The sequence below is a fragment of the Octodon degus genome, unplaced genomic scaffold (assembly GCF_000260255.1).
Source record: "Octodon degus isolate 3935 unplaced genomic scaffold, OctDeg1.0 scaffold00268, whole genome shotgun sequence".
NCBI classification, from domain to species: Eukaryota; Metazoa; Chordata; class Mammalia; order Rodentia; family Octodontidae; genus Octodon; species Octodon degus.
In genome coordinates this window covers 2,130,938-2,158,562 of record NW_004524844.1, presented here as the reverse complement: position 1 = coordinate 2,158,562, position 27,625 = coordinate 2,130,938, and the positions used below count along the sequence as shown (strand labels likewise).

Genomic DNA, 27,625 nt, shown 5'->3' with positions numbered 1-27,625 from the left:
AATTACAGATGCGTGCCACCATGCCTGGCTTCTCTTTTTCCATTTTTCTTTTTGGTACTGGGGATTGAACACAGGACCCTGCACCTGCCAGACAGGCATTTATGCCACTGAGCTATTTCCCCAGCCCCTTTTTTCTTTTCTCCTGTCTCCCTAAAAAGCTGTCTAGCTTTTATGACACTTTAGTAAAAGTTGGAAGGGGCACCCTCTCCTCCTGGCTGACCTAGTCTGACATTAGGACATGGTGGTCTGCAGGCTGGACTTCACAGCCACTCCTCCTGTAGCAGTGTGCTTTTGTTCAGTGAACAATCTGCACAATGCTACATCGCCACCTTATTGTCCCTTCTTGTGAGACTCAGAATCAAGTCCTCAGAAATGAGGTCCTTCTGAGATTTTCTCCTATGACCAGTCAGTCTGCTTCAGCAACCACAAACCAAACCCTCTAAGACTGGAGCTTTCTCTGTCTGGCACCCCCAAAATGCAGCGGTCCTTTCTAAGATTCCAAAACTCCTCCCTTCAGTTACCCTACATATCCACATGTATTAAACATGATTTATTTGTTGGAGAGATGGGATTGGGAAGAAACTGACAGACCAATAAATATGCACAGGGGAGCAGGTGAGAGAGGGGAGCACCAGACCGAGGTAGTTTCTGTAGAGGTGAGGGCCCCAGGTGGGGAAGGCACCTGAGGTCGCTGGGAGCCTGAGCTGCAGTGAACCTTGGGGTGTGGTTGGTCTCTGGTTCCGCCAGGCCCACAGATCCAAGCCTGGTACGAGGTTCCAAAGCCATCAGCCTGACACTGATCAGCGCTTGACCAGATGGCTAGCACACGGCGGCAGCGATGGACACAAAGGCTAGACTCCACCAGAAACTCGGATTGGTTGCTTCTTCGTGGCGACAACTAGCTACCCCGGGAAGAAGGTGCCCAGCAGCTGTCACGGCCGAGGGCCAGGGACCGGGCCCTAACGACTCTCATAGGCTGCACTAGGCTCCCACCCGGTGCCCAAGACCGAAAGACAAGGATAAGCAGCCTGGGGAGGGCGCAGCTCTCACCCCTTGGCCTGGTGGCTCACAGAGCCGGAGTGCAGCAGCTGGGACCGGCTGACACCCTCACCTCCTTAGCCAAACCAGGTCGATGTTTAGGGCGAGGGTGAGACTAAGAAATGGAACAGAAGCCGGGCAGAGCTGCCTCGGTTCCTGAAGCAGGGATGCTTAGCAATCGGGCAACAGCCCCGACTGGCTGCTTTAAATATACAGCAGAGCCAAATAATTACCTATCCGTCACTGGGCGTTAGGGAGTGACGGAACCTTGTAGCCATGATTGACAGCCCTTCATGGAGGGGGCGGGGCCCGCCTCTGGCCAGGTGGCAGTCAGGGGTCGCTACCGCTGGGCGGGGCCTGAGGGAATTCGGCAGTGCCTGGGGCCAGCGGGTACAGTTTGGGGAAACCTGGAGGAGGGTAGAGCCCAGTGCTGGGGGTCAGAGCTTGCAGGTGTGCCAGGGCCCGGGATCCGTTGAAGGCCACGTCACAGCCAGACTGGGCCAGGAGCCAGCTCTCCACTTCCAACTGCAGCCACTGGGAGGTCTCTGCAGAACAGAGGCAGGTGTGAGACGGGCCTGGAGCGAAGCGAAGTACAGCGGGCCGGGCTGGGGAGAAACCTAAGGGCTCAGTGAACAGGGCTTGGGACCCTTGTGTTCAGGGAACTGTGGGCTTCCGGTCGGAAAGGGGACCACCTGAGGCTCAGAGGGAGGGATAAGGTATCTTGGGAAGAGTATGGGCTCACCAAGAACAAGCAATGTGAGATGGGCCAGCGAACTACGACCCTAGGAGAGGTGGAGGGCACATGGGGCCCAGGCTAAACTGAGTTGACAGTTGGAGCACTGCGAGGTCCCCGCGGAGCTCAAGGGGGTTCGGTCGGAGGTGGGCGTGGCCTTTCGGGCTGGTCTAGGCAGGGCCCACCTCTAGAGGGGCGTGGTCTGGGGCGAGGCGGGCGCACCTTCGGGCGAGAAGTGCGCGCCCCCTGGCCGCCGGGCCAGGAAGCTGTGCGCCAGCAGCGCCTCCTTGGCGTGCTCATCCTGCGCGCGCAGGGCCAGCGCACTGAGCAGCTCCGAGTTGTTGGACGTGCTGCGGAAGTACAGCATGTGCGCCAGCTCCAGCGCCTGCACGCTGCGCCGCTGTCCGAACATCTGCGGGGACAGTCCGCGGGGAGCGGGTGTGAGTCTGATGGGTCCCCACCCCACCCAGGCCTCTTCAGTTCCAGTCCAGGGCTGGGGTCCCGAGCTGTGATTTTCACAAGCATATTCTCCCGGCCCCACCCAACCCGCGGGTGGGAGGATTACTAGGGTTGGGGCTGGGGAAATGGCTCAGTGGAATAAGTGCTTCCCTGGCAAGTGCAAGGGCCAGAGTTCAATCCCCGGTTCTGCCAAAAAAAAAAGAAGAAAAGAAAAAGATTACTAGGATTTTTGTTTTGTATTTGCAATACTAGGGATTGAACTCAGGACCTGGTACATGTTCAGCAAGTTCTCAACCACTGAATGCACCCCAGCCCATTATATATTTTGATAAATAGATAATTTTTTTAATTTTTGCGGAACCGGGGATTGAACTCAGGCCCTTGCACTTGCCAGGCAAGCGCTTATTCTACTGAGCTATCTCCCTGGCCCCTATATTTTATTTTGAAACAGGGTCCCTCTGAATAGTTAAATTTCCCAAGTTAAGTTGAAACTTGCAATTCTCCTGCCTCAGCCACTGGAGCACACAGAAGTACAGGTGAGGGTTACCATGCCCAGCTTGAAGATTAGTTTTTAGCAATCACAGCACTGGTTTGCCCTTCTGGGCTATATTTAAATGGGTTTTCTAAACAATTTCCAAAGAATAAAAGTTTTACCCTTGGAAGTTTGTTAACAATAAGAAGCCCTATATCCAGATTCGTGTCCAGATTTATTCAGAAGAACCTGGTGGAGGAGGGGCTGGGTGCAGATGAAATCTGATTGGCTCACTCACTGCGGAAGCTGTCACTTCCGCGACCCAGGAGTTCCTCACACTCCTATTTCTGCATTTGGTTGAACTTTTAAATGCCAAATCTTGCACTCTGAGTAACTAATTTACAGATAATATGCAAAGTGTTAGCCATTGTTACCCTCCTTTTATCATTAAACGTTAATGTTAAACGGTACTATTAAATTGTAAAGAGAGCAGAGGGGAAAAGGTTGGGGGAGGGAAAGCCTGGGATGGGTGTCCCTCAGCCGCCCCTCCCCCTCCCTTGGGATACCTCTGGAGCGGAATCAGGAGTCCACCTGTGACCTCCGCTCCTTAGCCGGCCACAAGGCGCCCCAGCTGCCAGTCCTGCTGAGACCAGGTCCTAGATGGAGAAGCTGATGCTCAGAGGGCCCCAGAAGTCAGCTCCCGGTCAGGGCCTGGCACATCAGGAACACTTGAACAGCAGCAAAAGAACAGGCCCCCGGTGGGGTGACCATGGCCCATCTACCATCAAGGCCAGAGGACCCCACAAATCGTGGAGATGCCTCACAGTACCAACAACGGGGGGACACTTGCGTGCTGATCGCACTGTCTCCCTGCCAGCCCAGCACCTCCAGTCTGTGTCCCTACAGGGAACCAACTGCCATTCTACGGGAGCAGGGATGCAGGGATGCAGGAGGACAGCCTCAGGGCTGGTTGGGTAGGAACAGCACGCTAGCTTCTGTGTCCCAGGTCTCCCAGCCACAGAGCTAGATTCTCCCCAAAAGAAAGCAATGTGTCAGCTGCTTAGGGCACACAGATGAGGCCAAAAGTCACCCAGGAGAGCAGTGGCCACCTGCCACCCAGATGCACCTAGCACTCACCCCTGCCACACTGCTGGCATCTCCCCCAGCCTCCCAGGTCCTCCTCGCTGGACTGCACATGGGGGTGGACAGGCGAAGCATCTCTAGCCCAGGGCCAGCCCCGCCCATCTCCTGCTGTCCCTGGGACCCAGAGCTGCTCCCCTCCGCACCAGCCACACTGAGTAAAGCCCCTTCCCGAGCACACCCTCCCTGTGTTAGCGCCAAGTCACCCAGGCTGCTCTTGGAATACAGCCACTGCTTCCAATGTGGGCTCCCCTCTTCCCACAAGGACACTTGTGTCCTTGCACTCCTGGGTCCCTGCTGGCACCTCTACTATGTGTATGTGACCCTCTCTCCTTGCAAGGCAGCATACAGGGGAGGAGGAGGGCAGCTGTGGGTGTGGGGGACCCAGGGGCGGCCAGAACACCTACAGATGGGGCATGTGTGGGAGATGAGCGGCTCTCCTGGCCCCATGCCAGGTGGGACAGTACCCCCCACTGTATGTCATGACAGCACAGAGCTAGACAGCAGGAAGCTCCCGGACGGGAGCCCAACGCAGGCGCTGTGAGGGCTGCAGCCTGGCCAGAGCGTGGGGAAAGCTCACAGGGCACTCACCTCAGGAGCAAGTATACGTGCGTGCGTGCGTGCGTGCGTACATGCATGCGTGCGTGTGCATGTAGGGTCCTGGGGAGTGAATCCCAGGCCTTCACACAGCTACATCCCTGGCTCCTTAATTTTTATTTTGAGACAGAGTCTTGCTAACTGACTAATTTGCCCAGGCTGGGCTCAAGTTTGCAGTCCTCCTGTCTCAGCCTCCTGAGTGCTGGGATGAAAGGCATGCGCTGACACACCCAACTACAGTGGGTTTTAAACAGGGCTCATCAGCCTCAAAGGTTTGGGAGCCCCCAGGGCCACCAAGGGATGGAACAGACCAGCAATTCTGGGTGGGGGCTTGGAGTCCCCTCCCCAGAACACTGGGTACCCCTTGATGGCCTCTGGGCCTAGTGTCATCTCACCCTCTGTCCTCCTTGGACACTGTGATCCCTCCTGACTTCCTGGCCCCCTGGGGACAAAACCTGGGGTAGCCTCCAAGCCTGGCTCTCCTGCTTTCCCACTGCACCCCTTTCCTGAGCAGCCTGGACACTAGCCCTGAACAGGAAGTGTCCCCCAGAGAGCCTGCTGGCCCAGGACCCTCACACCACACCCTCCTGGCCTGCACAGCCTGGCTGTTATCTGTGGGATTTCTGACCAGTCTTTCCAAGCGCCTGTCAAGACAGCTGCAAATGGCTTGCAAACCAGTGAGCCAGCAAGCGACTGACGTGTACAGCAACAGCCTCGCTGTGCCTCGCTCCTGAGGCCAGTGCCAAGCCTATGCAAGTCAATGTGCAGCAGCCCCACCTGGCCAGCTCAGCCTCCAGAGAGAGCAGCACAAGGCTGTCGGCACCCCTCACCCCTCCATGAGTCCTCTGATGGTGCACAACCTGAGCAACAGTACCAGGCGGGCCTACACTCACGTGGAGTGGAGTCAGGAAGAGAGCTTGGTAGAAACAATTCCCTGGAAGCCAGTCCCAAAGTTTTCCAATCTAGTTCATTTGGGCTTGAGCCCAGGAGGTGCATTTATAAACCTTGATAATGACGCCGGCTGGGATGGAAGCTTGGGGAACAAATAGTCCAATCAGCAATAATAATCATCATCCTAATGGCTGTGGCTCAGATGATACTTCTGAGACTGCGCCAGGCACTGCTCTCAGTCCTATATGCAGATTAACGCCTCTAAGCCCCCCAGCTACCCTTGAGTTAGGTCTTATCACCCCCACTGCCGAAAGCTGAAGCAACTCAAGATCCCACTGCTGCAGGGGTGGCACATGCCTGTAACCCCAGCACTCAGGAGGCTGAGGCAGGAACATCACTGCAAGTTTGTGGCCAGCCTGGGTTACACAGGGCAACCCTGTCTTAAAATATCAAAAGAAAACATCACTCAGCTCCAAGATGTTAGTCAGATTCAAGTCCAGGCTGCAGCGCCCGCACCTCCCTCAGCCCATGAACCCCTTCCCAGAGCAAGGGCTCCTTGAGGGCCGTGAGCACCAGGGGGCAGCAGGGCAGCACTCACATGACCCCCACACCTCCAGCCCGCACAGCAAACACGCTCCCAGGCAGGGTATGCTGTTAGTCCCATTTTCTAGATGAGGAAACCTAGGCACATAGCCCTTAAGATAGAGAGGAAGGCATGTAAGATAGGGAGGAAAGGCGGAAGGGCAGCAGGAAAAGCACATGAAATGAAAACACAAAGGGCAGGGCGTAGCACCTCAGCCTATAATCCCAGCACTCTGGGTGGCTGAGGCAGGAAGATCACAAGTTCAAGCCTAACGTGCAATTTAGCAGCTTAGTGAAACCCAGCCTCAAAATAACAAATAAAAAGGGCTAGGGATGTCTCTCAGGGCACAGACCCTGGGTTCTATCCCCAGTGCCACCAAAGCATTAATAATCTAAACTAATATTAATAATAGTAGGCACCTCCCTCCTCCCACCTGCTGCGGAGCCCCTGCCCGGTGGGCAGTTAGTTACCTTGGAGGCCCGCAGGCCCATGAAGATGGCGAAGAGTAGCAGCAGCAGCGACGTGGCCACCTTGAGGTCGGACAGCACCACCATGCCCACGTTGACAAAGAACACCAGGCCGGACACCACCAGCGTGAGGTTGAGCGCGGCGCGCTGCAGCGTGGGCGTGCGCACCTTGAGCTCGGGCAGCAGCAGCTCCAGGCCCTCCAGCGGGGTGTCCTTGAAGCTCTTCAGCACCAGGTGGCCCCGCTTGGTCCGCGCTGCCAGCACCACCCGCTTGAAGTATCTCCTGCCGGAGGCAAGGCCACAGGGCTGGGGCTGCCGAGGGAGCGCCCCACCGGCCGCGCGAGCTGCTAAGAGGCGGCTTCCCGCAGAGGAGTAGACTTCGGGGCCAGCATTCAGGAATCCGTGAAGTGACAACGTGACCCCATGACTGCTCAGGGCTGATTCCAGAACTGTCCCTACCCTCTCTCCTTCTTGGGGAAAACAGGCAGCAGTCCCTACCCTATCCCGACTCCCCCGAGCCTCCACACTGACCTGCCGGTCCCCTCTGCACTCTAATCTGGCTCCCTCTTGCTGCAGCTGGGGAACAAGGGCCCCCTCACCTCTCTGCCGGGGGCTGCTTGGTGAAGAAGCCACGCTTGGCGCCCACACTGGACATACGGGGCATCTGACCCACTCGCTGGCCCAGGGCCCAGAACTGCATGTAAATGTACTGATCCAAATTTATTGTCACCTGCCAAGGGGGACAAAGAAAACAGAGGCCGCTAAACACGGGCTGAAGATGTCCGTCCCAGAAACAATTCCCCTCGCCTGCTGCCACCTGTCATTCTGTGTTTGGGCAGAGAAGCTACATAAGGTTTCTGAAGATGCTTACCCTTCTCTTTTTCCTTCTCTTCTTTTAGGTTTTTTTTTTCCATACTAATTATTGAATCCAGAGTTTCCACACTGAACTATATGCTGAGCCCTATTAAAATTTTTATTTGTGTTCATTTATTTTAGTTCTTGGGTTTTTTTTGGGGGGGTTAATGTATTTAGTACAGGGTCTAAAGGGTCTCACTACATATATCGGACTCAGTGATTCTCCTGTGTTCAGCCTCCCAAGCACTGGGATTACAGGCGCACCACCACGCCCAGTCTCAGTCTCCTCTCAGCACGGCCTGGGGGCGGGGCCGGCAGGGCACTCCCAGGATCGAACCCAGCGTCTGCATTCTGCCTAAGCAGGCACTTTAGTCTGCTGAGCTATCTGGCCAGCCCAGGTTTATTTATTTATTTTAGAGACAGTGTCTCCCTAAATTGCTAAATTCCCCAGGCTGGGTTCAAACTTACAGTCCTCCTATCTCAGTCTCCAGGCTCAATAACCTTTTGATAGACAGCCCTGAAGTGACTCAGGAGAGGGCCCCCTTTTTTTTCCCCCGGAATGAAGGATTGAACTCAGGCCCTTGCGCTTGCCAGGAAAGCGCTTATTCTACTGAGCCATCTCCCCGGCCCCAAGGGCCCCATTTTTTTAATTCTAGCGTGTATTTGGGACACACCCAGGGTGCACAGCCTGCCTCGGAAGCCAAGTACCTGGACCTCGTCCTGGGGGTGGTGCACCACCAGCGCATAGGCCAAGGTGTCCTCCGATAGCGGGGAGAAGTTGGCCTGGGCCAGCAGCGGCTCCAGGGCCCGCAGCACCTCCTGCTCGTTGGACAGACGCTGGGGGTCGGTGAGTGACGGCTGGTCCAGGGTCTCCCTGTCAGGGTTGATGGGGTCATACAGCGCCTGCAGAGAGTGGGGGGGGGGGTCAGATCATGGGGCGCACACTGCGTGTTCTGTCCCCAGCACCCTGATGCAGTTCCGCAGTAAGGGCTCCGTCCCTTCCTCCTCGGTCACAGCGCCCCCCACTGGAGGGCAACTTCTGTCAGGGGACGCCAGGTCCGTCCATGGGGGGGAGCAAAAGGACCATTGCTCCCTCAGAGCTGGGCTTTTGCCTGTTCTGCAAGTTTAGCACTCTCAGGCCCGCTAAATTATGAACGTTTTTAAAGCAGTGTGAGGCTGCACACACCTGTAGTCCCAGCATTTGGGAGGCTGAGGCAGGAGGGTCACCCTAAGTTCAATGCCAACCTGGGCTACATAGTAAGTTCAAAACCAGCAGGAGCAAGACCCTGTCTCAAAGAACAAAAATAAAAAACCTCGGGCTGGTGAGATGGCTCAGTGTTCTAAAGCACCTACTTAGAACAAGCTTAGCAAAACACAGGGACCAACGTTCAATCCCCCAGCACCATATGCCAGCCAGCCCCGCCCCCTGGTGGGCTGAGCTGGACACACACACACACACACACACACACACACACACACACACAAAAATAAATAAAATTTGAAAAAATAATTTAAAAAAACCTTAGGGCCAGCCAAAGAGCTCAGCGAATTAAAGCACCCGCACGCAGGTGGGGGGGGTTCCATCCCCAGGCCTACCGGCCCCGCCCCCGGGGCGCGCTGAGACCGCAGTTGAGACTGGGTGTGGTGGCACAGCCTGTAATCCCAGCTCTTTGGAGGCTGTAAACAGGCAGATCACTACAAGTCCGATCTAGTAGTGAGATGGTGAACACTCTTGTAGACCCTTCCCTAAAATAAAATAAAACACTTGTTTTAATTTTCTACATATTAGGATGCTTTGACATGTAAACCTTTCAGGGAAGGGTACAGTGGTCCATGCCTAGAATCCCTACTAGACAGGACACCGAGACAGGAGGATCACAAGTTCTAGGCCAGTCTGCACAACTTCATGAGACTGTATCAAAATAAAATTTAAAAAGGAAAAAAGGCCCAGGGCCTTCCCACTGAGCTACATCCCCAACCCTTTTTAAAATCTTTTTATTTTTTAACAAGGTCTTGCTAAGTTTCCCCAGGCTGGGCTCAATCTTGTGATTCTCCCTGCCTCAGCCTCCCAGAATGCTGGGACACCGGTGTGCGCCAGCACACTGCGCACCTGAACCTCTGGGGCCCCCTCGCCCTCCAAAGCCTCTTCGTCTCTCACCTAAACAACCACCATGAGGGATGGGGATGTAGCTCAGCGGCACAGTGCCTGCCTGGCAAGCCTGAGGTTGTGACCTCCATGTCCAGTTCCATCAACACAAAACTACCTGAGGAGGTAGAAGGATTCAGAGGTCACGGCCAACCTGGACACGGGGTGAGACCCTGTCTAAACAATAACAACAAACAAAATAGTTCGGACTGATACACAGATACTTTCTCTTAATTCAATAAGAAAGATTTGTACTAATATTGTTTAGACAAGAGATCATGTCTGCATCTTGGACTCTGAATAACTACTACGAAGACAACAATATGCAATGTATTAATTATTGTAACTGCCCTACTAACCTATTTTTTTTATTTTATTTATTTATTTATTTGTGTGTGAGTGGCCAGCTCAGCCCACCAGGGGGCGGGGCTGGCTGGCACGTGGTGCTGGGGGATCGAACTGGGGTCCCTGTGCTTTGCCAAGCTTGTTCCAAGTAGGTGCTTTGGACCACTGAGCCATCTCACCAGCCGTACGAACCTATTTTGAAGCTATCTCATTGCTATTTCTTTTTATTTTTACTTTTTACTTTTTTTTTTTTTTTCAGAACTGGGGATTGAATTCAGGCCCTTGCGCTTGCCAGACAAGCGCTTATTCTACTGAGCTGTCTTCCCAGCCCTCATTGCTATTTCTTTCTCATTAAATTTATTAAAAAAATAATAATAACCAAAAAACCCCAGCCAGGTGTGGTGGTGCACGCTTGTGCTCCCAGCATCTGGAGGCTGAAGCAGGAGGATAGAGCCAAGACTTTGAGGCAGCCTGGGCTATACATGTCGACACACATCTTTAAAAAACCAAACCAAGGGCCTGAGTTCAATCCCCAGCTCCACAAAAAAATAAATAAATAAAAAATAAAAACCAACACAAAACAAAATTAGAGCCAGGCGTAGTGGCACACATCTGTAATCCCAGCACTCGGGATGCTGAGGCAGAAGGATTATTTTGAGTTTAAGACCAGCCTGAGCTACAAAGTGAGCTTAAGGCCAGCCTGAACTGCAGAACGAGACCCTGTCTCAAAAAGACAAAAACAAGCACTTGATTATAAGCGACCCTACACCCTGACCTCACACTGGTGACTTCCCACCACATTCACAGTACAATGCCAACTCTTCCCCTGACCTGCAAGGCCTCTCACAAACTGGCCATGCCCCCCTCACCTTAAGGTGGAGGGCAAACACCCTGGTGGACTAATGAAGCACCTGCACCTCCAGGCACCCAGCCGGCCGGGCATGAGGACACACAGTCTCGGGATGACAGGTCCCAAGGCCACAAGCCTCAGGAAGTCATCTGTCTCCAAATCAAGCCTTCAAACCACACAGAGGGGACCTCCCCAGGCTCCCAGAAGACCCAGAAAACCCCACAGCCAGGGCTGAGAGGAAGGAAGAAGCCTGTGTCTGTTGGGCCTATGCTGCGAGTCAGTCTCCTTCGAGAAACTTCACACCTGCCCCAGGCTTCCCGCAGGGAATCCAGACAGCGTGAAGGACCTGGCCGCCCCTCCACTGAGACAGGAATCCTGCCCACTAGACATTCACCTGCCCTGCCGATTACTGCCTGCCTCCCTAGTCCCGCCGTGTCCCCTTCCCCCAGGTCCCCCGCAGCTTCCAGGAAGAGCTTGGCAGCAGTCAGGACAGGAGCTCAGGAAATGTGTGCACGTTCCCAAACATGATGGCGCTACCTCAGTGATCTTCACGTACACATCTGGGAACGGAGGCACACAGGATCAGGAAGTCCCTGTGGCCACACAGCCAGGAAGGAAAGCTGGCACTCCACACGTGACCACACCAGTCACTGCGAAGACCCTTTCAAGCCCGGTATATGCTGTGGCACACACAACAGGAGCACTCAGAAGGCTGAAGCAGATTCTCCAGGAGGCGCCTGGGCTACACAAGAGTTCAAGACCAGCCTGAACTACATAGCAAGACACTGTCTCAAAACAGAAAACAACAGAAAGACCCTCTCAAGGTCCCTGCTGCTCTGGGAACCAGGACCACACTCCTGGAAGGACTCCCAGGAGACCAAAGTCTCCCTTGGTGGCTGCACGCCCGCCTCCCTGGCTTTACACTCCCACCACAGGGACGTGGCACACGCTGTTGCCTGCTCTCTTGCCTCCTTCCCTTTAGTATAGAAACTCTCACCTCCGATCAACACTGCTGGGCTGGCGTGTGCTTGTAATCCCAGCGCTTGGGAGGCTGAAAACAGGAGGATCACTATGAGTCCGATCTGTGTTGTGAGACCCTGTGCTAAATACATTTTTTAAAACAGAAAGCAGTGCAGGTCCACACCACTCTCCAAATGTTTCTTTGCCCCGAAAGCTGGACAGGGCGCACACGGCACAAAGGGCACCTTTTTCCAAATCTACACACTGATCCAAGCAAAAGCCAAGGTCACTGTGCCCTCCATCAGCCCATCAAGCAGCTGCTCCTGGGAGTCAGCCCCAGGTGTCCCCTACTCTGCACAGATCCCCGCGGGCAGGGGCAGCCTGTGCTCTGTCCCCAGAGTCTCCACCTGCCACCGGCCCCTCTCAGCAGCTGCTGAAAGGATGAAGGATGAAACTGGGCCCTCCTGTCGACTGTTCCCCCCCCCCATCCTCAAGTGGCCTTGGGGGCTCAGACACCACCTGCCAGGCGAGAACTGCCCCAGGATTCTGTGCCCTGGCCTGACAGCCCTGCTGGAGCCCACCCAGTGCTCCCCTGAAACACCCGGGGCTCCCAGTGCCAGCCCACACTAAGTCCTGCTTCCACCCCAAACCTGCTCCTTCTGGAGCTCAGGCCCAGAGCGTGGGGTACCCCCAAGTCCCTCTTTGCTCACACAACCAACCAAACTGCCACTAGGGGCATCAAGAATCAGCAAAGTATGTTGGCGCACACCTGTTACCAGCACTCAGGAGGCTGAGGCAGGAGGATCGTTGCGAGTTCAAAGCCAGCCTGGTCTGCAAAAGTGAGCTCAAGGCCAGCCTGAGCTGCATAGGGTGACTCTGGCTCAAAAACAAAACAAATAGGCTGTAGACACTGGGCCCACCCACTCCTGGACCCTGGCTTCAGCACAGGCTGTGTGCAGACACCGGTCAGCTCGGTTCTCCCTGCACAACGGCACCTTCACCCTGGCCCACCACGCTTGCTCTTCACTGGGACTGAGGCAGAGGCGCCGGCTCTGCAAGCGCGCGGCCCCGGGCTCCCTGCTTGTCAGCCTCCAAGTGCCCGCCAGAGGGCGCCTGTTCGCGCTTGCAGGGTCGCGGTTTCAGCTCTGCTCTCGGAGCCCAGTGAAGTCTTCACCTTGGGGCCGGGGACATGGCTCAGTAGAGTAAGCGCTTGCCTGGCAAGCGCAAGGGCCTCCGCAAAAAAAAGGCTTCACCTTGCCCAATGTGGCCTGGGCTCCACTGCACCCTCTCCTTCAGCCCTCTCCCCATGGAGCATAGAGCCCCTCAGACCTCCTTGCTCTTCCTCCAGGGCCTTGGCACCTCCTGTTCCCCCAGATGCCTGTGCAGCAGGCTCTCCCTACTTCAGAGCTGTGCTTAAAGAGCTGGGGGTAGAGCTGGGTGGGGGGGGGGGGGACCACTCTGGAGGCTGAGGCAGGAAGACTGCTGTGAGTTCCAGGCTAGCCTGGGCTACATAGTGAGTTCAAGACCAGCCTGAACTACATAGCGAGACCCTGTTGCAATACATAAACATATCATATATATGTATCTGTGTGGAATATATGAGCCATATATAATGAAAATGTAGATGTAAATTCCAGCTGTTGTGGTGTACGTCTGTAATACCAGGATTTGTTTTTGTTTTACATTTTAGGGAAGGGTCTACAGGGTGTTCAGGGTCTCACTACTAGATCAGACTCAGAGTGATCTGCCTGTTTACAGCCTCCCAAGAGCTGCGATTCCAGGCACGTGCCACCACGCCCAGTCTCAATCGCCATCTCAGCGTGCCCAGGGATTGAATCCCCAGCCACTGTGCCTACTTGCAGGTGCTTCAATCCGCTGAGCTATTTGGCCCTTTAATACCAGGATTTGGGAAGCTGAAGCAAAAGGATCACAAGTTCAAGGGCAGCCTGAATAACATAGCCAAACACCATGTCAAAGATTTAAAAAAGGGCCAGGAAGATGGCTCAGTAGAATAAACACTTTCCTGGCAAGCACAAGGGCCTGAGTTCAATCCCTGGTTCCGCAAAAAAAAAAAAAAAAAAAAAGATTAAAAAAAAAAGACCAAAACAAACCAGTTTTTAATATATACATACATACATATAAATGTTTGAAGCATGTTCTATGCAGTATTTGAAGACTATTTCATGAGACATGCTTGCACTAAAAGAGTTTTTCAGTTTATATGAAATTTAAATTTAACTGGATAGAGTAGGTTGAAGAATAGCACTTAAAAGTTCAAGTTCCAAAAAAAACAAAAAAATGCCTGGGGACGTAGCTGAGTGCCACAGGCCTGAGTTCAGTCTTTAGTGCCACAAACAAACAAAATTCAACCCCCTCAGAACCTCAAAATATTATCGCATTTGGAAATAGGGTCTCTGCAGGGCAGTAAGGTAAGGACGAGATGAAATCAAACTGGACTGCAGGAGGTCCTAAATCCAAAAAGCAAGCCTTATTTTACGAGACAGAAAAGAGGCCAGGGCATGGTGGTGCACACCTATACTCTCAGCACTCAGGAGGCTGAGCCATGAGGATCTCCGAACGTTCAAGGTCAGCCTAGGCTGCACAGCTAGACCTTGTCTCAAAAAAAGAAAAGCAAAATCACAAACATAGACAGAGACAGACACCAAAGAAGGGCAAGTGGAGCCCCGGAGGAGGGGTGGGAATGAGGTTTCAACTCCCCATGGTGCCACTTGGGCCACGGCCACCACTAGCTAGGGACAGGACAGAACAATGTGTTCCTCCCTCCCAGCCAGAGGAAGAAGCCCACCCTGCGACATCCACGCCCACGCCTGTATTTCTCATGAAATACAGTCTTTTTTAGTGCGTGTCTCATGACATACAGACTTCCCAACTCCTGCTCAGAGACAGTCTACCGTTCCGAGCCACCTGCCCAGGACATGCGTAGGGCGCCCTGCTCGGTGTGTGGCGACTCCCACCGCTTCTCTGCTCAGTGAGGCCCCGGGGCTGGGCGGGAGGCACACAGCTCTGGGCTTGGGCCGCACCGTGGGCTTGGGCCGTTCTGGGCACGCAGTGGACGCCCAATAAATATTTATGGAGTGAATTCACTGAGTGACTGCAGAGGAGAGAGCAGGATCAGAGAGGTCACCTCCAAGGTCGCTGCCTGCTAGGGAACACGGAAGCTGGCATTTGAACCAGGGTTGGGCTGCTTCCTCCAGGGACATCCCGACCTGGTGAGCAGACCCCGCCAGTCTCTGTCGGCCTCAGCCAGCCCCAGCTGGCAAGCGCAAAAGCTCCTGCCTCAGCAAGTCAGGTGCATTTACCTACATTCTCTCTCCCTGTCTCTGTCTCTCTCCGTCTCTCTCCGTCTCTCTCTGTCTCTCTCCCTCCCTGGCCACCCCGGCTAAAACAGACCCCACCAGGAGGTCTGTCATGCTAGCACTCAGGAGGCTGAGGCAGGAAGATTGCTGTGAGTTTGAGGCCAGCCTGGGCTCCATAGTGAGTTCAAGGGCAGCCTGGACTATATAGCAAATCCTTGTCTCAAAAAAACAAAACTACTAGCCCTCTCATCTCGACCCGCTTTCTCCTACTGCTCTGCCTCACTGTTCTTCATAGCACTCCCCCTCCCAGGCATCCTATTCTATTCCTGTTTCATCTCTTGCATCCGCATCTGGAATGCTGGCTCCGTGAGGGACATGGCAGCTTCAGTCCTGTCCACTGCTAGGTCCCCAGAGCTCCAAGAAGGTGCTAGTGACTATGTGCTGGAGGGAGGGAGGGAGGGAGGGAGGGATGATGGATGGATAGATTGATGGATGAATGGGTGACAGATGGATGAATGATAGATAATGGATGGATGGATGGATGGATGGATGGATGGATGGATGGATGGGCAAACAAGTAGGACAGAGTTTGAGAGGCCAACCTCACCTGCAGCCGGGCCAGGACATTGTGGTAGTGGAACAGGGTGCAGAAGTCCACATGGGCCGAGAACTCCTCCAGAGCCGCCTTCTCTGCTGGACTGGAGTGGAATTCCTGTCACCTCAGAAAGCAAAATCTGTTTAGGCCTCTTTACCCTGCCCATGTGAAGAATTCTTTTCCCAGCAGCCCAAATGCATGGCCCGTACTCTAGGCTCTTCAAAATTTGTTTTATTTACAGTTGAGGGAAAGACTTGAGCAACTTTACTGACCAAGAGACTGAGGCAATCTAATACAAAAGATTTGATCCACCAGGCATGGTGGTATATTCCCCCCAATCTCAGGCATGAGGATCACCATGAGTTCAAGGCCAGCCTAGGCTACATAGTGAGTTCAAGGCCAGTCTGAACTATGTAGTGAGACCCTGACTCAAACAAAAAACTAGTAAAGGGCTTAAAGAGATGGATTAGGCAGGAGAGATGGCTCAGTGGAATAAGCGTTTCCCTGGCAAGCACAAGGGCCTGAGTTCAATCCCCAGTTCCGCGAAAACAAAAACAAAAACAAGAGATGGATTAAAAAAAAAAAAAAAAAGAGGTGAATGTCTGGGTTCCAGGTTGGACAATAACTCACCAATATACATGTTTGTGGTGTGTCAGGAGCTATTTGCATATCATATGTGCAGGACCACAAGGTCTGTGTGAGGGGACTCCAATTCTAGCCTGCTTTCAGGTGTACATATTGAAACTCTTCACCACGTTGCCTTGTTGGTGCCTCAGTCTTCATCTCAAGGAGATTCACTTTCCTTCTAGCAGCAGAGGGGCACATCCCCTGAGTTTGGGATTGTGTGTGTGTATGTTTCTGTGTGCGTGTGCTTGTGTGTGTGTGTGTGTGTGTGTGTGTGTCTGTGCTCAGGGTTGATAGGTATGAGATTGGTGGAGTAACAACTTAAACTCTGGAGGAGGACCAGGGTTAGGGTAAGGTGACTAAGCCACCCAAGGGCAAAAACTGTAAGGACACACACAGTTTTAAGGTCAAGAGAGGCTGGGCCACTATTGTGTGGCCTTGGGCAAGTCCTTTTCCTCCTGCATATTTTTGCTACCTCATCTCTAAATGGGGATGACAGTGGTACCTCCCCTAGAGGTGGTTCTGATTAGTAAATTCCTCACAAACATTTAGCAGTGTCACAAAGTAAATGCTCAACTAGTATGATCTCAGCTTTGTGACTTTATTTATTTATTTATTTATTTATTTATTTATTTATTTATTTATTTTCTGGTACCGGAGATCAAGCAGATGCTTGAACCGCTGAGCTCTCTCCCCAACCCTGTAGGTATAATTTGTATTTGGTGTAGAAATAGTAATGATGAGGGTGATGACTATTCCCATTTTACGGAGGGGGAAATCATGCCCCAGAGAGATCAAGTCTCTGGAGAATCGAGTCCGGAGAGTCATTCCTGCGTCTGATCTGGGAGCTCTTGCCCCTGCATTCCAACTCACCATTTGGCCATTTGGCCGCTGAGCGCATCTGGTACTACAACCCCCAGGAAGCTCTGCGACAGCCCTCAATGGCATGAAGAGCCCTCACCCCCGCGAAGCCTGCCGGGAATGGTAGTCTGCAAGCTCTCAGACCCGGGACGGGCGGTACCTGTATCAGAAGGCGGAGCAGCTGCTCCTTGGAGAACGGAATGAAGCGCTCTCGATACTGCCTGGCCCAGTCGCGGGGCTCTGTGGGGTTCCACATCTTGCGGTACACCCCCATCTTTTCCGCCAAAGACGACAGCTCCCGGGGAGCCCCGAGGAGCGCCGACAACTGCGCCCATATTCGGACCCTGGACCCCCAGGCCCCTCGGGTCACATGCAACATGGCCAGACCCTTTCCCCAGAACCTAAAACAGAGGGAAAGAGCGTGGTCAAATGTCATCTGGAGGAAACGTGCCTTGTGTGGCACCCTCCGCGGCCATCCCTGCCCTAGGCAGGGCGCAGCCCCTTTAGCCCGTCCCCTCCCCTACTGTTCAGTGGGCTTGGAGGCTAGCATAGAGTCAAAGGTCAGGGGGTCCTGCAGACCCAGAAACACTGTAGTGGTACAACTGGTTTCTGAGGGTTGTAGGTGAGGTGGATCTCAGGCGTACAGGAAATACACAAAAAGCTGCATAGGGGATGCAGGGCCGCCCTCCCCGGCCATGCAATCCTCCCACCCTTCCCTCACCTTAGTCAACGCTCGACTGTCATTGAGCCTCCTGCGCATGTGCAAGAAGGTGTCCTGGGCTCCGGCGTTTGGCTTCAACCAGCAGTAAAACGCATGCTCAAAGCCTGGGTCTTTTCAGTGGAGCCCATTTCTTTCGACTGCCTTTCTGAAACGCACATGCGTAGTACGCACTTTGTTTGTTTTGGTTTTTTCCTCCACTGCCAGCGCCGTGGGGTTTTTTTTAGGCACATGCGCAATGTAAGTGTCACCTTGTCGGCGGATTTCAAAGGGAAGGGGCGGGGCAGGCGTGAGGTCAGAGACTGGGCGGGGCTCCCGCGCGCAGCCCGTCAACGGCAAACAGCCCAACGTTTGCTTAGGTCACGCCCCCGCTCAAGTCAGCTCCTGAGCAGGCGGGAAGAAGGGGGCGGGACTTGGGTGCAGCCAATCAGCCAGGGAGGAGCGAAAAGGCGGGAAAAAGAGGAACCAAAAGAAGGCTGAGCCGGTGACCGCAAGCGGGAGGAAAGAACAGGTGGAAGGAGGAGCCGGCCTTCAGGTGACGCTCGCGGATCCTGCGAGTAGCCCTTCTTCCTCAGGCAGTGTCATCCCCAAGCCCCAGCACTCCCATTCCACCGTTACCAGCGACTTGGTCTCCTCATTCTGTGGGGACTGCTTGCTGCGGAGGTTCTTGCCCTGTCTCGCCCAGCCTTACATTTTTATGAAAGATGGAGCTGAATTCTAAGGGGACCCTCTTACTCTGGGAAATAACCCCAAGGTTCCCAAACAGCCTAAAATATTCCCAGACTGCCTAGGTTCTATTTTGTGGGTGCTAAGCCTGGCATGGTGACACATGCCTATAATCCCAGCTCTCCGGAGACTGAGACAGGGAGATGACATGACACTGTCTCAAACATAGTAATAATAATATGAATATGAATACTGGCCACCCCCAAGCCTGAAAGGGATTCCTCTGGTTCAGATCTACCAGAAACTCCTACCTGCCTCTCAACGGAGAGAAGGCGGTCCTTAAACTGGGCCTTCTGCCTCCTGTAGCAAAGGACATGGGCAGCCCTCTCCATGCCCCTTCTCCTTGGCCAGGATCCCCCACCCTTAGCGCCCCCATCCCCTTCCCCGAGCCCAGATTCCTTGGAGTCCTGCCAGTGCCCCGCCCCACAACCACTCTTGGGACCCTACACACTCCTGCCTGCCTCCTTACTCTCACATGCCCATGTGCTGTCTTGCAGCAGCTGAAGCTGGGTGGGCCTGCAGCACACTGACAGTGGCACCCCGCACTCGTGTCCCCGCATCCTCGGGCCGAGGCAGAACAGCAGCCGCCATGCGCCTCCCTTCAAGCCTGCAGGACCTGGCCAACAGCGAAGTTGTGCGCTTCCTGCGGAGGCCAAAGAGCATCACACGGATCCTCTCAGGGGTGAGGTCTCTGTGGCCCACCTGGGGGACAGGGACAGACAGAAAAATTCTCATAGCCAGAGTTCAAGGGGACTGGGAAGTGGGAATAAGGGACTGTTAAGGGACTCTGCCTTCCCCTAAGCACCCAGGTACACTCCATACCCCTCTTAGCATGATTGACTACTGGCACAAAAGAACCTTTAAAAGGAGATCCCTTGAACCCCCTTTTTGATAATATTTTTTTTTTTTTTGTCTTTTTGAGACAGGGTCTCGCTGTGCAGTTCAGGCTGGCCTTGAGCTCACTTTGTAGCCCAGGCTGGTCTCAAACTTGCAGTGACCCTCTTGCCTCAGACTCCCGAATTCTGGGACTACAGGTGTGCACCACCACACCCAGCTGGGAGTCAAATCCTCATTGAGTACGGGCTCTGCTGTGTGACCTTGGGCCAATCACTGGTCCTCTCTGGACATCACTGCTCGGGGTCCAGTGCAGTCATGGGCTGCCACCTGCACTTTGCCCTTAACAGATTGGAAACAGGCCAAGGACACAGCAGAATTTGATGTAGCTCATGGGAGTAAGTAGGGTGCCCTGTATCAAGCCCTGGGTGTCCTCAAAGATTTCTGATGCAGAGTATTCCCTCTCTGGAGAAGGGACCAGTTCTTTGGTCCCTCAGCTTGCACAGTCACCCTGTGGCTGTGTGACCTGGAGCAAGTTCCTTGCCCTCTCTGAGCCTCTTCATAGACGGAGTGGGAAGGGCTGGTACGGAGACAAGTTAATGCCTAGGCACTGCTTGCTGAGTGTGGGCCTGGCGGGTGGGAAGCTTTCCTGAAATAACAATTATTATTGGAACAAATCATGGCTGGTAAGCGAGGATAGAGATGGGTGGAGGGTGCCTAGGATGACAGGGACTTGAGTCCACTGTGCTAGGTCCCTTAAGGTGGCAGCTCCTTTACTCTTCACCACAGCCCTATGACACAGACATCCTTGCCCCTGCACAACCCAAGGGGAAACTGAGGCTTACCCAAGGGCATTGTCAGCTGGTGAGCAAGTCAGAGCCAGACTCACGCGCCGGTCTCCAAAGCTGGAAGGAAGGGCGGGCGGGGGGTGGGAAGCCCAGCTGGTGTAGACGGGTGCAGGCAGCTGGGAAAGACAAGGCTCTGGTGCACCAGACGCGCTGGTCACGGACTTCGCCCGCCGCCCTCTCCTCCATCCCCCCTGGCCTGCCCCCACAGTAGGGAGCCCCTGGGCAGCTGGTGCTCCTGTCCTCCCTGCCGCCTGCCAGCTGCTCCCTTAACTGATGAGCCTTCGTTCCCTCCCTGGGGACAGGCCAAGAGGGCTTGGAGGAGGCTGGACTCAGGTTCTGGCCAGCTGTGCCCCTTCCCCCGTCTCCCATGTCCCAGACTCCACCACAACGTTGTTTGTCCCATCTAGTCAGTGGGCAAAAAACCCTGGGCCTGGAAGTCAAGAGAGCCAGATTCTAATCCTACCCAGCCCCTGGGTGACCTTGAAGGGACACTTCCCCTCAAGGGCGACTCCTGAGAACCATGGTTTTCCTGAGCACCTACTAGGGCTGAGCCCGGCAGCCCCACATCACCCCTCACCAGGACCCAGTCACATGGGGAGATGGGGCTCTAAAAGCTGAGCGATTTGCTCAAGGCCACACAGCTGGCAGGGCCCGCCGAGTCTGGCTCTTTCCACTCCACCGTAATGGCTTCGATTTATCACCTGTGAAACAGAAAGGCATTAATAATAGGCTGCGCGGGATGGCGCAGGTAGAAGGGACGCGGGCTCGGCAATGATCGATGTGTGTTCCCGTCCTTGACCTGCTTTGCCCCAGACCTGGGACTGAAGTGCCATCAAGGGAGACAGCAGCCCAAGAGGGACCCCTTGTCCTAACTGTCATTGTTGCCATCAGCATTGTTATAAAGCCATGAAGGTCGGATGGGCCCAGAGCGATGGCGTGTAGGCCTCAGGCCTTGGCCTCTCCTGCCTAAAGGACACAACAAGAAGCCGGCATCATTCTTCCATGCATATTTGCTGACTCAATCTTATGCTAGGTGCTGGGGACAGGGTAACGTCCAACGCGGAAGGAGGGGGCATGCTCTTTCCTTCAGCCACCCCCAAAACCTGCTGTCCCCAGCACTGTCATATCCAATCAATCACCAGGTCCAATTTTGCATCCTGGATATTCCTGGACTCCCCAGGGCTCTGGCCACCAAGCCAACCCACACTCAGGTCTGTGGCCTCTAGTCTTCCCACATGACCCCAGGGGACTTCTCTGTGCCCCAGTGTGACCCTGGCCATCCTTGGCTCAGAACCCTTCCACACATCAAATTCAATTCAAACAAGAAATTTCACTTTCCATGGCTGCTGGCCCCAGTGTGTGTCTCCTGGGCCTTGCCTCCTGCCCGCTCTCCACTGCATCTCACCGGATCCCTGCATCCAGGGGCCTCTCGGCCCTGCAGCAGCATGTGGCCTTTGCATGTCCCACCTGCCTTTCCTCCTCAAGGTCCACTGTGGATCTCAGCTTACCTCCTAACTCTAGCCCATGGCTTTGGTTCCTGAGCAAACCTTGACTCTGGCCCACACTGCTCCTCCCTGGCTTGCCGCCCACCATAGTGCTGGTGCTGCAGTGGCACTGTCTAGGAGCCCCCTGGAGCAGCCACACACGCGCGCACACACACACACACACACACACACACACACACACACAGGACTGGGGGGGCTCTTTCCATGCCTGGCATAGCCCTGGCCCACTCCAGTGTGACTGCTGTCTGGACAAATAATTTGGCTTCAATTCTTTAGAGAGTTACACAGATTAAAACGTACCCGTTGGAGTGTCTAGTCCAGAATGAGGAACACAGCCAGAGGTTCGGGGCAGACTGAGCAGCCAGGAGGCTGTGGTTCAAACGCAGGCCCTGCTTCTAACCGGATGACCAAGCGCAGCCCGGTCCTGTCCTGTCTGTGCCTCAGTTCTGTTATCTAAAAAGCAAGGTTGTGCCGGGCATGGTAGTGCACACCTGGAGTGCCAACACAGGAGGCTGAGGCAGGAGGAATGCCAAGAATTCAGGCCAGCCTGAGCTACACAGTAAGTTCAAGCGCAGCCTGGACTACATAGTGAAACTACAGAGGACTACAGTTTTGTCTCAAAAAACAAAACAAAAACCAAACAAAATTATATAAACAAAATAGAAAACAAGCCAGATGTGGTGGTGCACACCTGCAATCTCAGCAGTCTGGGAGGCAGAAAGATCTCAAATTGGATCCAAACTAGACCTTTGGGGCTGGGGATGGCACAAGCACTTGCCTGCAAGTACAAGATCTGAGTTCGATTGCCAGTACCAGGAAAAAAGAAAGGACAATTTATTAACTTAGTAAGACCCCATCTCAAAATAAAAATAAAAAGGGCAAGGAATGTAGTTCAGTGTGAGGTCCCAGGTTTGGTCCCCTGTACCGCACACATACACAAACACACACATGCACAAAGTCCTAAAACAAAAAACAATGTGTTGGTTCTGTGTAAGGTGTGCTGGGTGTTTGTGTGCAGAATATTTCAGATGGTCCCACTGAGATGGGGTGCCTGGGTCTGACGGCAGGAAAGTGTAGAACAGGGCAGGGGCGGGTGGGGAGAGCGGGGTGGAAGAGAAAGGCAGGGACCATGTGGCCCCGCAAGTCCAGGTTGAAGCTCTAGGGTCCACAGCAGGGAGCCCTGAGGTGTGGAGGATGGCGTGGGTGGAGGGGTCAAGCTGAGGGGACAAGGCCAGGTGGGGTGCAGCACAAACAGGGAGGAAGGAGCCTGAGGGCTCTGCAGTGTGACAGGGACCAGGGAGCCACTGATCTGTGCCGCTTCCCACACACACCAGGGAGAAGAGTCCCTGGGGGCATGCTGAGCTCTGTTCTGGTCCCTCGAGTCCCCAGGTCTTCTCCCTGATCATCTTCTCTTCCCTGCTGACTGATGGCTACCAGAACACGACAAACTCTTCCCAGCTCCACTGCGTCTTCAACAGCAACCACATGGCCTGCAGCTTCACTGTAATTGCTGGCACCCTCGCCTTCTTGACCAGCATGGGCTTCCTTGCCCTGGATGCCCACGAGGCCTGGATAGTCAGCCCCCAACTCAAGATGGTCTTCCGGCTCCTGGACATCATCCTGGCAGGTGAGCCCAGGCTCCCCAAAGCGGCTGTGCCCCTCGGCAGCCAGCTGAGCAGGCTTTCCTGGCCTCTTCTCTCTTGCAGCCCTCTGGGCAGTCACCTGGTTCCTGGGTTTCTGCTTTCTGGTCAACCAGTGGCACCATTCGTCACCCAAAGAGCTCCTTGTGGGGAGTGGCAGCGCCAAGGCAGCCATCACCTTTACTTTCTTCTCCATCTTTGCCTGGGTGAGAATGGGCCTGCCCCACCCGCAGCCCAGCCCCTTCTGCACGGCAGCTGGGAGCTCTAGATCACCCCACAGCTTGCGGGGCTCCAAGGCCAGGCCCAGGGTTAGGGATCAGCCCTACCCAGTGCCTAGCGACAGGCTAGGATCATCATGAATGTAAGGTCATCCTGGGTTACATGGTGAGTTCAAGTCCTCTGTGGACGACATTGCAAGAGCCTGTCTCCAAAAACCAAATCAAGACAAAGACGTAACCCACCAAAAGGAGGTCCAATTGCTTCAGAAACGTCAGGAGGTTCTAGAGCTGCACTGGCTCAAGAGTGGGCGTCAGCTATCTGGTGCCCTCCGCCTGCTAGCACAAGGCAGTCCTCATCCCACCCTTTTCCACCCACAGATATTCCAGGCCTACCTGGCATTCCAGGACCTCCGCAGCGACATCCCAGTCCCCTACAAGCGCTCCCTGGATGAGAGTGGCATCATGCTGACCTCCCTCTCTCCGCTGTCCACCTCCAGCTCAGTGAACTTGGCCACCTCTGGCCCCAGCAGCTTGACGTACTCCAGCTCTGTCCTGTCCCCCAGTGTGACTGCCCCGAAGGGCCCGCGCCTGGCCATGATGCCTGACAGCTGAATGCCCTTGTCCCAAGCAATAAATATTCTTTCTCCAGAAAACAGCCCTGTGCTCCTCACCAGCTCCTCAGGGGTCTCTCCCCCATTTTGATGGTAGCAAATGGGAGGTGGTGACAGATCAGAACCCCCTGCCACACCTCGGGGCCCCACACTAGCCATGGGAGGGGAGGCACACGGTACCCCATCCTACAGCTGAAACCCAAACTCTTCTGCTGCGTGGAGAAAGCCCTGTCAAGAATCAGGCCCAGGGCCAGCCAGATAGCTCAGCACACTAAAGCAACTGCTTAGGCAGAGTGCAGCGCCTGGGGTTCGATCCCCGGTGTGCCATGCCAGCCCAGCCCCCAGGGCATGCTGAGATGGCAACTGAGACTGGGCATGGTGGCGTGCATCTGTAATCCCAGTGCTTGGGAGGCTGAAAACGAGTATCACTAGGAGTCCAATCTACGCAGAGACCCTGTAGACCCTGTACTAATTACATTAAAAAAAAAAAAAAAATCAGGCCCAAGCCCAGCATGGCAGCACACACCAGTAGTCCCCGCACTCAGGTTTGGGCAGAAAAGTCACCTCAACCATGAGGCCAGCCGGAGCTACACAATGAGACCCTGTCCCCCAAAAAATAAGAATTGGGGGCACTATGAGACAGCGAGACTCTGGCTGTGAGTTTCACTGATGCCAAAGCCCCACTTCCCTTCACTCCGCACCATGACAAGAACTTACCATAAAGCCAAGCAGTGTGAGGGTAGGTACAGGGCAGGGGACAGGGAGTCCAGGAATGACATTCAGTTTTGTTTTGTTTTGTTTTGAATGAGCTGAACATATTTATTGAAAGAAAGCTCCTGTCCCAAGAGAGGGACGGGGGGGGGGGGGGGGGGGGGCTGAGCATGTAGTTCCCCCCAGAAGTTGTCTCTTGCAGGGACTTTTATAGAGGAAAACTATGTGGTGAGGCTGGTCTAAGGTGGTGGAGAAGACATGGGAACTTGCTTAGTTGGGCATGAGGTGGGACAAAACTATGGTCAACCAATGAGATTACAAGCACCATTGCTCAGGTAAAATTGCAAAGCATGAACAATTATGAGCAATGGGCAAAGACATATAACATTTGAAATATAAATTTGTTACCTAAGCAAGTCCCAATTTAGAATTTATGAAAGAAATCTCTGGACCTGACCTGCACGAGTTCGTGTTCTCTAAAACCGATGAATAAATTTTAGGAACAGAGGTTATGAGCAGAATATATTGAGAGAAAGCAAGCTCCTGTCCTGAGAGAGGAACAGGAAGGGGGGCCCGAGCGGGTAGTTCCCTCCACATTGTTGTTGTGCTTTTTTTTTTTTTTTTTGCAGTTTTTGCAGAACCAGGGATTGAACTCAGACTCTTGCGCTTGCCAGGGAAGCACTTATTCTACTGAGCCATCTCCCCAGCCCTGTTGTTGTTTTTTTAAATATATTTAGTACAGGGTCTTACTATGTAGATAGGACTAGACCGGACTCCTAATGATTGTTTTCAGCCTCCCAGGCACTGGGATTACAGGCATGCGCCACACGCCCAGTCTCAATCACAGCTCTCAATCACCATCTCAGGGCTCCCCCAGGGGCAGGGCCAGCATGGCACGCCGGGGGTCGAACCCCAAACCCTGGCCACTGCCCTCTGCGTAAGCAGGCACTTTAGTCCACTGAGCTCTCTGGCCAGCCCCCTCAGAAGAGTTCTTGTCTTTCAATATTTCAAAGTCCACATTTACAATCCCCAGTTCCACCAAAAAAACAAACAAACGGGGCTGGGGAGAGAGCTCAGTAGGATAAGCGCTTGCCTGGCAAGTGCAAGAGCCTGAGTTCAATCCCCAGTTCCACCAAAAAAAAACAAAAAACAAAAAACAAAAATCAAAGTCCACATTGAGAACAGCAGGAGACTCCAGCGGGTATCACCCCAGTAAAGTAGTGGGGGAGTAGGGCCAGTGCCAGCAGGGCAGCCTCCAGGAAAACTGGCTAGCTGCCGCATCAAGAAAAACACAATCAGTGAATTTTAATATATTTAGCCCAGATGTCCAAAACATCACAACTGCAATGTAAAAATTATCAGTGAGGTGTTTTCTGTGTTTCATACTAAATTTGCAAACACCTCACCTTGCGTTTGCCACATTTCAAGTGTCCACTGGTCAGCTATCACTGACACCCACTCTTGGGCCAGTGCAGCTCTAGAACCTCCTGACTTTTCTGAAGCAACTGGACCTCCTTTTGGTGGGTTACATCTGTCTTGATTTGGTTTTTGGAGGCAGGGTCTTGCAATGTCATCCACACAGGTCTTGAACTCACCATGTATCCCAGGCTGGCCTTATACTCATGGTGATCCTAGCTGGGCGTGGTGGTGCACACCTGTAATCCCAGCACTCAGGAGGCTGAGGCAAGAGGATCGCTGTGAGTTTGAGGCCAGCCTGGGCTACAAAGTGAGTTCAAAGCTATCCTGGGGGCTGGTGAGATGGCTCAGTGGCCTAAAGCACGTACTTAGAACAAGCTAAGCTAAAGCACAGAGACCGTGGTTCAATCCCCCAGCACCACATGCCAGCCTGCCCCGCCCCCTGGTGGGCTGAGCTGGTCACACACACACACACACACACACACACACAAATTAATTAATTAATTAATTAATTAAAGAAAAAAAAAAGCTATCCTGAATAATACAGTCAAACCCTGCCTCAAAAAGACAAAAGAAAAAATTCAGGTGATCCTCTTGGCTCATCCTCCCAAATGCAGGGAATGCAGGCTTGTGCCACCTGGCTGGCTACACCAAGGACCAAAAGTTCCAGTGCTGCTGGGCACGGCAGCACACACCTGTAATCCCAGCACTAAGGCTGAGGCAAGAAAATCCATGCTGGTTCAAGGCCAGCCTGGGTTACAGAGTAAGACCTCCATCTCAAAAAAAAAAAAAAGCCCAATGCTTACAAAACCCAGGCAAGTACCATATGTGTACGAAATGGGCCAGGTGTGAAGCCAATCTGGAGAAAGACCTGGAAAATATCTCTCCTTTTAACCCCACAAATAAATACTAAGCAATCAGTGCTGACCCAGTAATGAACAATGACAACCATGCAGCCAGGTCCTGGGGATGTGGGGACAGCATGCGCCCCATCCATTCAGCTCCATCCATCTGTGCCACCCAGAAACAAGGCCCCAGCACTGTCACACTGTCGGAGCTCTTAAGAAGCCAAAAATTCAGACTTCGATATGAAAATCTGGTTCTGAAATGCTGGCATCCCATCCTTCTTTGTTTTCTAGAAAACACAAAATGCTTGACAAAATTCAACCACAGCTCACTGAGGGAGTGGGTCCCCAACATACAAGCTCTTGACTCCTGCAGGTTTGGAGAACATCAGGCACTTCTGATGCCAGGGTAAGAGGAATCTTTGAGATTTTCTCCAAAACCTCTTCCCAGGCAGAGCTGTGCAGAACTGTATTCTGCAGCACAATGTCTCGTGAACCCCATTTCCCATCTGCTCCTCCCTGCCTCTAACCTCTAAAGATTACCCATGAGGCAAAAGCAGAGCAGAGAGGGGCCGAAGTGGACCCCACAATCAGCAGGTAGGACAAGGAGCAGCAAGAGG

At 53.7% G+C, this 27,625-nt stretch overlaps 2 protein-coding genes across 9 annotated transcripts; one reads left to right on the top strand and one right to left on the bottom strand.

Annotated features, from left to right (window-relative positions):
* Positions 1–531: 531 nt before the first annotated feature.
* On the bottom strand, positions 532–17,870 carry Tmem143 (transmembrane protein 143). 3 transcript variants are annotated; one of them, XM_012512739.2, is made up of 8 exons: positions 17,655–17,870; positions 17,094–17,334; positions 15,461–15,565; positions 7,944–8,138; positions 6,980–7,110; positions 6,384–6,663; positions 1,994–2,183; positions 532–1,583 (listed from the first exon to the last, which is right to left on the bottom strand). In XM_012512739.2, exons 2-8 carry the CDS (start codon positions 17,310–17,312, stop codon positions 1,369–1,371), a joined length of 1,335 nt encoding a protein of 444 aa, XP_012368193.1. In that variant the 5' UTR covers positions 17,313–17,334; positions 17,655–17,870; the 3' UTR covers positions 532–1,368. The 3 variants fall into 3 exon arrangements, with proteins under 3 accessions (XP_012368193.1, XP_023562507.1, XP_023562508.1); XM_023706740.1 differs by having other exon boundaries at positions 1,495–1,583; positions 1,957–2,183; positions 17,655–17,697; XM_023706739.1 differs by lacking the exon at positions 15,461–15,565.
* A 189-nt stretch (positions 17,871–18,059) lies between these two features.
* Syngr4 (synaptogyrin 4) lies at positions 18,060–24,045 on the top strand. Of its 6 annotated transcripts, none has more exons than XM_023706743.1 (5): positions 18,060–18,162; positions 18,875–19,059; positions 22,954–23,191; positions 23,271–23,410; positions 23,801–24,045. In XM_023706743.1, exons 2-5 carry the CDS (start codon positions 18,967–18,969, stop codon positions 24,032–24,034), a joined length of 705 nt encoding a protein of 234 aa, XP_023562511.1. In that variant the 5' UTR covers positions 18,060–18,162; positions 18,875–18,966; the 3' UTR covers positions 24,035–24,045. The 6 variants fall into 6 exon arrangements, with proteins under 6 accessions (XP_023562511.1, XP_023562510.1, XP_023562513.1 ...); XM_023706742.1 differs by having other exon boundaries at positions 18,060–18,208; XM_023706745.1 differs by having other exon boundaries at positions 18,060–18,226.
* The last annotated feature ends 3,580 nt before the right edge of the window (positions 24,046–27,625 follow it).

Coding starts and splice junctions, on each gene's coding strand:
- Tmem143 (XM_012512739.2), bottom strand. CDS start 17,312: ATGTTGCATGTGACCCGAGGGGCCTGGGGGTCCAGGGTCCGAATATGG. Junction 7,111..7,943: donor ACCCCCAGGACGAGGTCCAG/GTACTTGGCTTC, acceptor CCCCCTTGGCAG/GTGACAATAAATTTGGATCA. Junction 2,184..6,383: donor TGGGCCTGCGGGCCTCCAAG/GTAACTAACTGC, acceptor CTGTCCCCGCAG/ATGTTCGGACAGCGGCGCAG.
- Syngr4 (XM_023706743.1), top strand. CDS start 18,967: ATGCGCCTCCCTTCAAGCCTGCAGGACCTGGCCAACAGCGAAGTTGTG. Junction 23,192..23,270: donor CCTGGACATCATCCTGGCAG/GTGAGCCCAGGC, acceptor TCTCTCTTGCAG/CCCTCTGGGCAGTCACCTGG. Junction 23,411..23,800: donor TCTTCTCCATCTTTGCCTGG/GTGAGAATGGGC, acceptor TTCCACCCACAG/ATATTCCAGGCCTACCTGGC.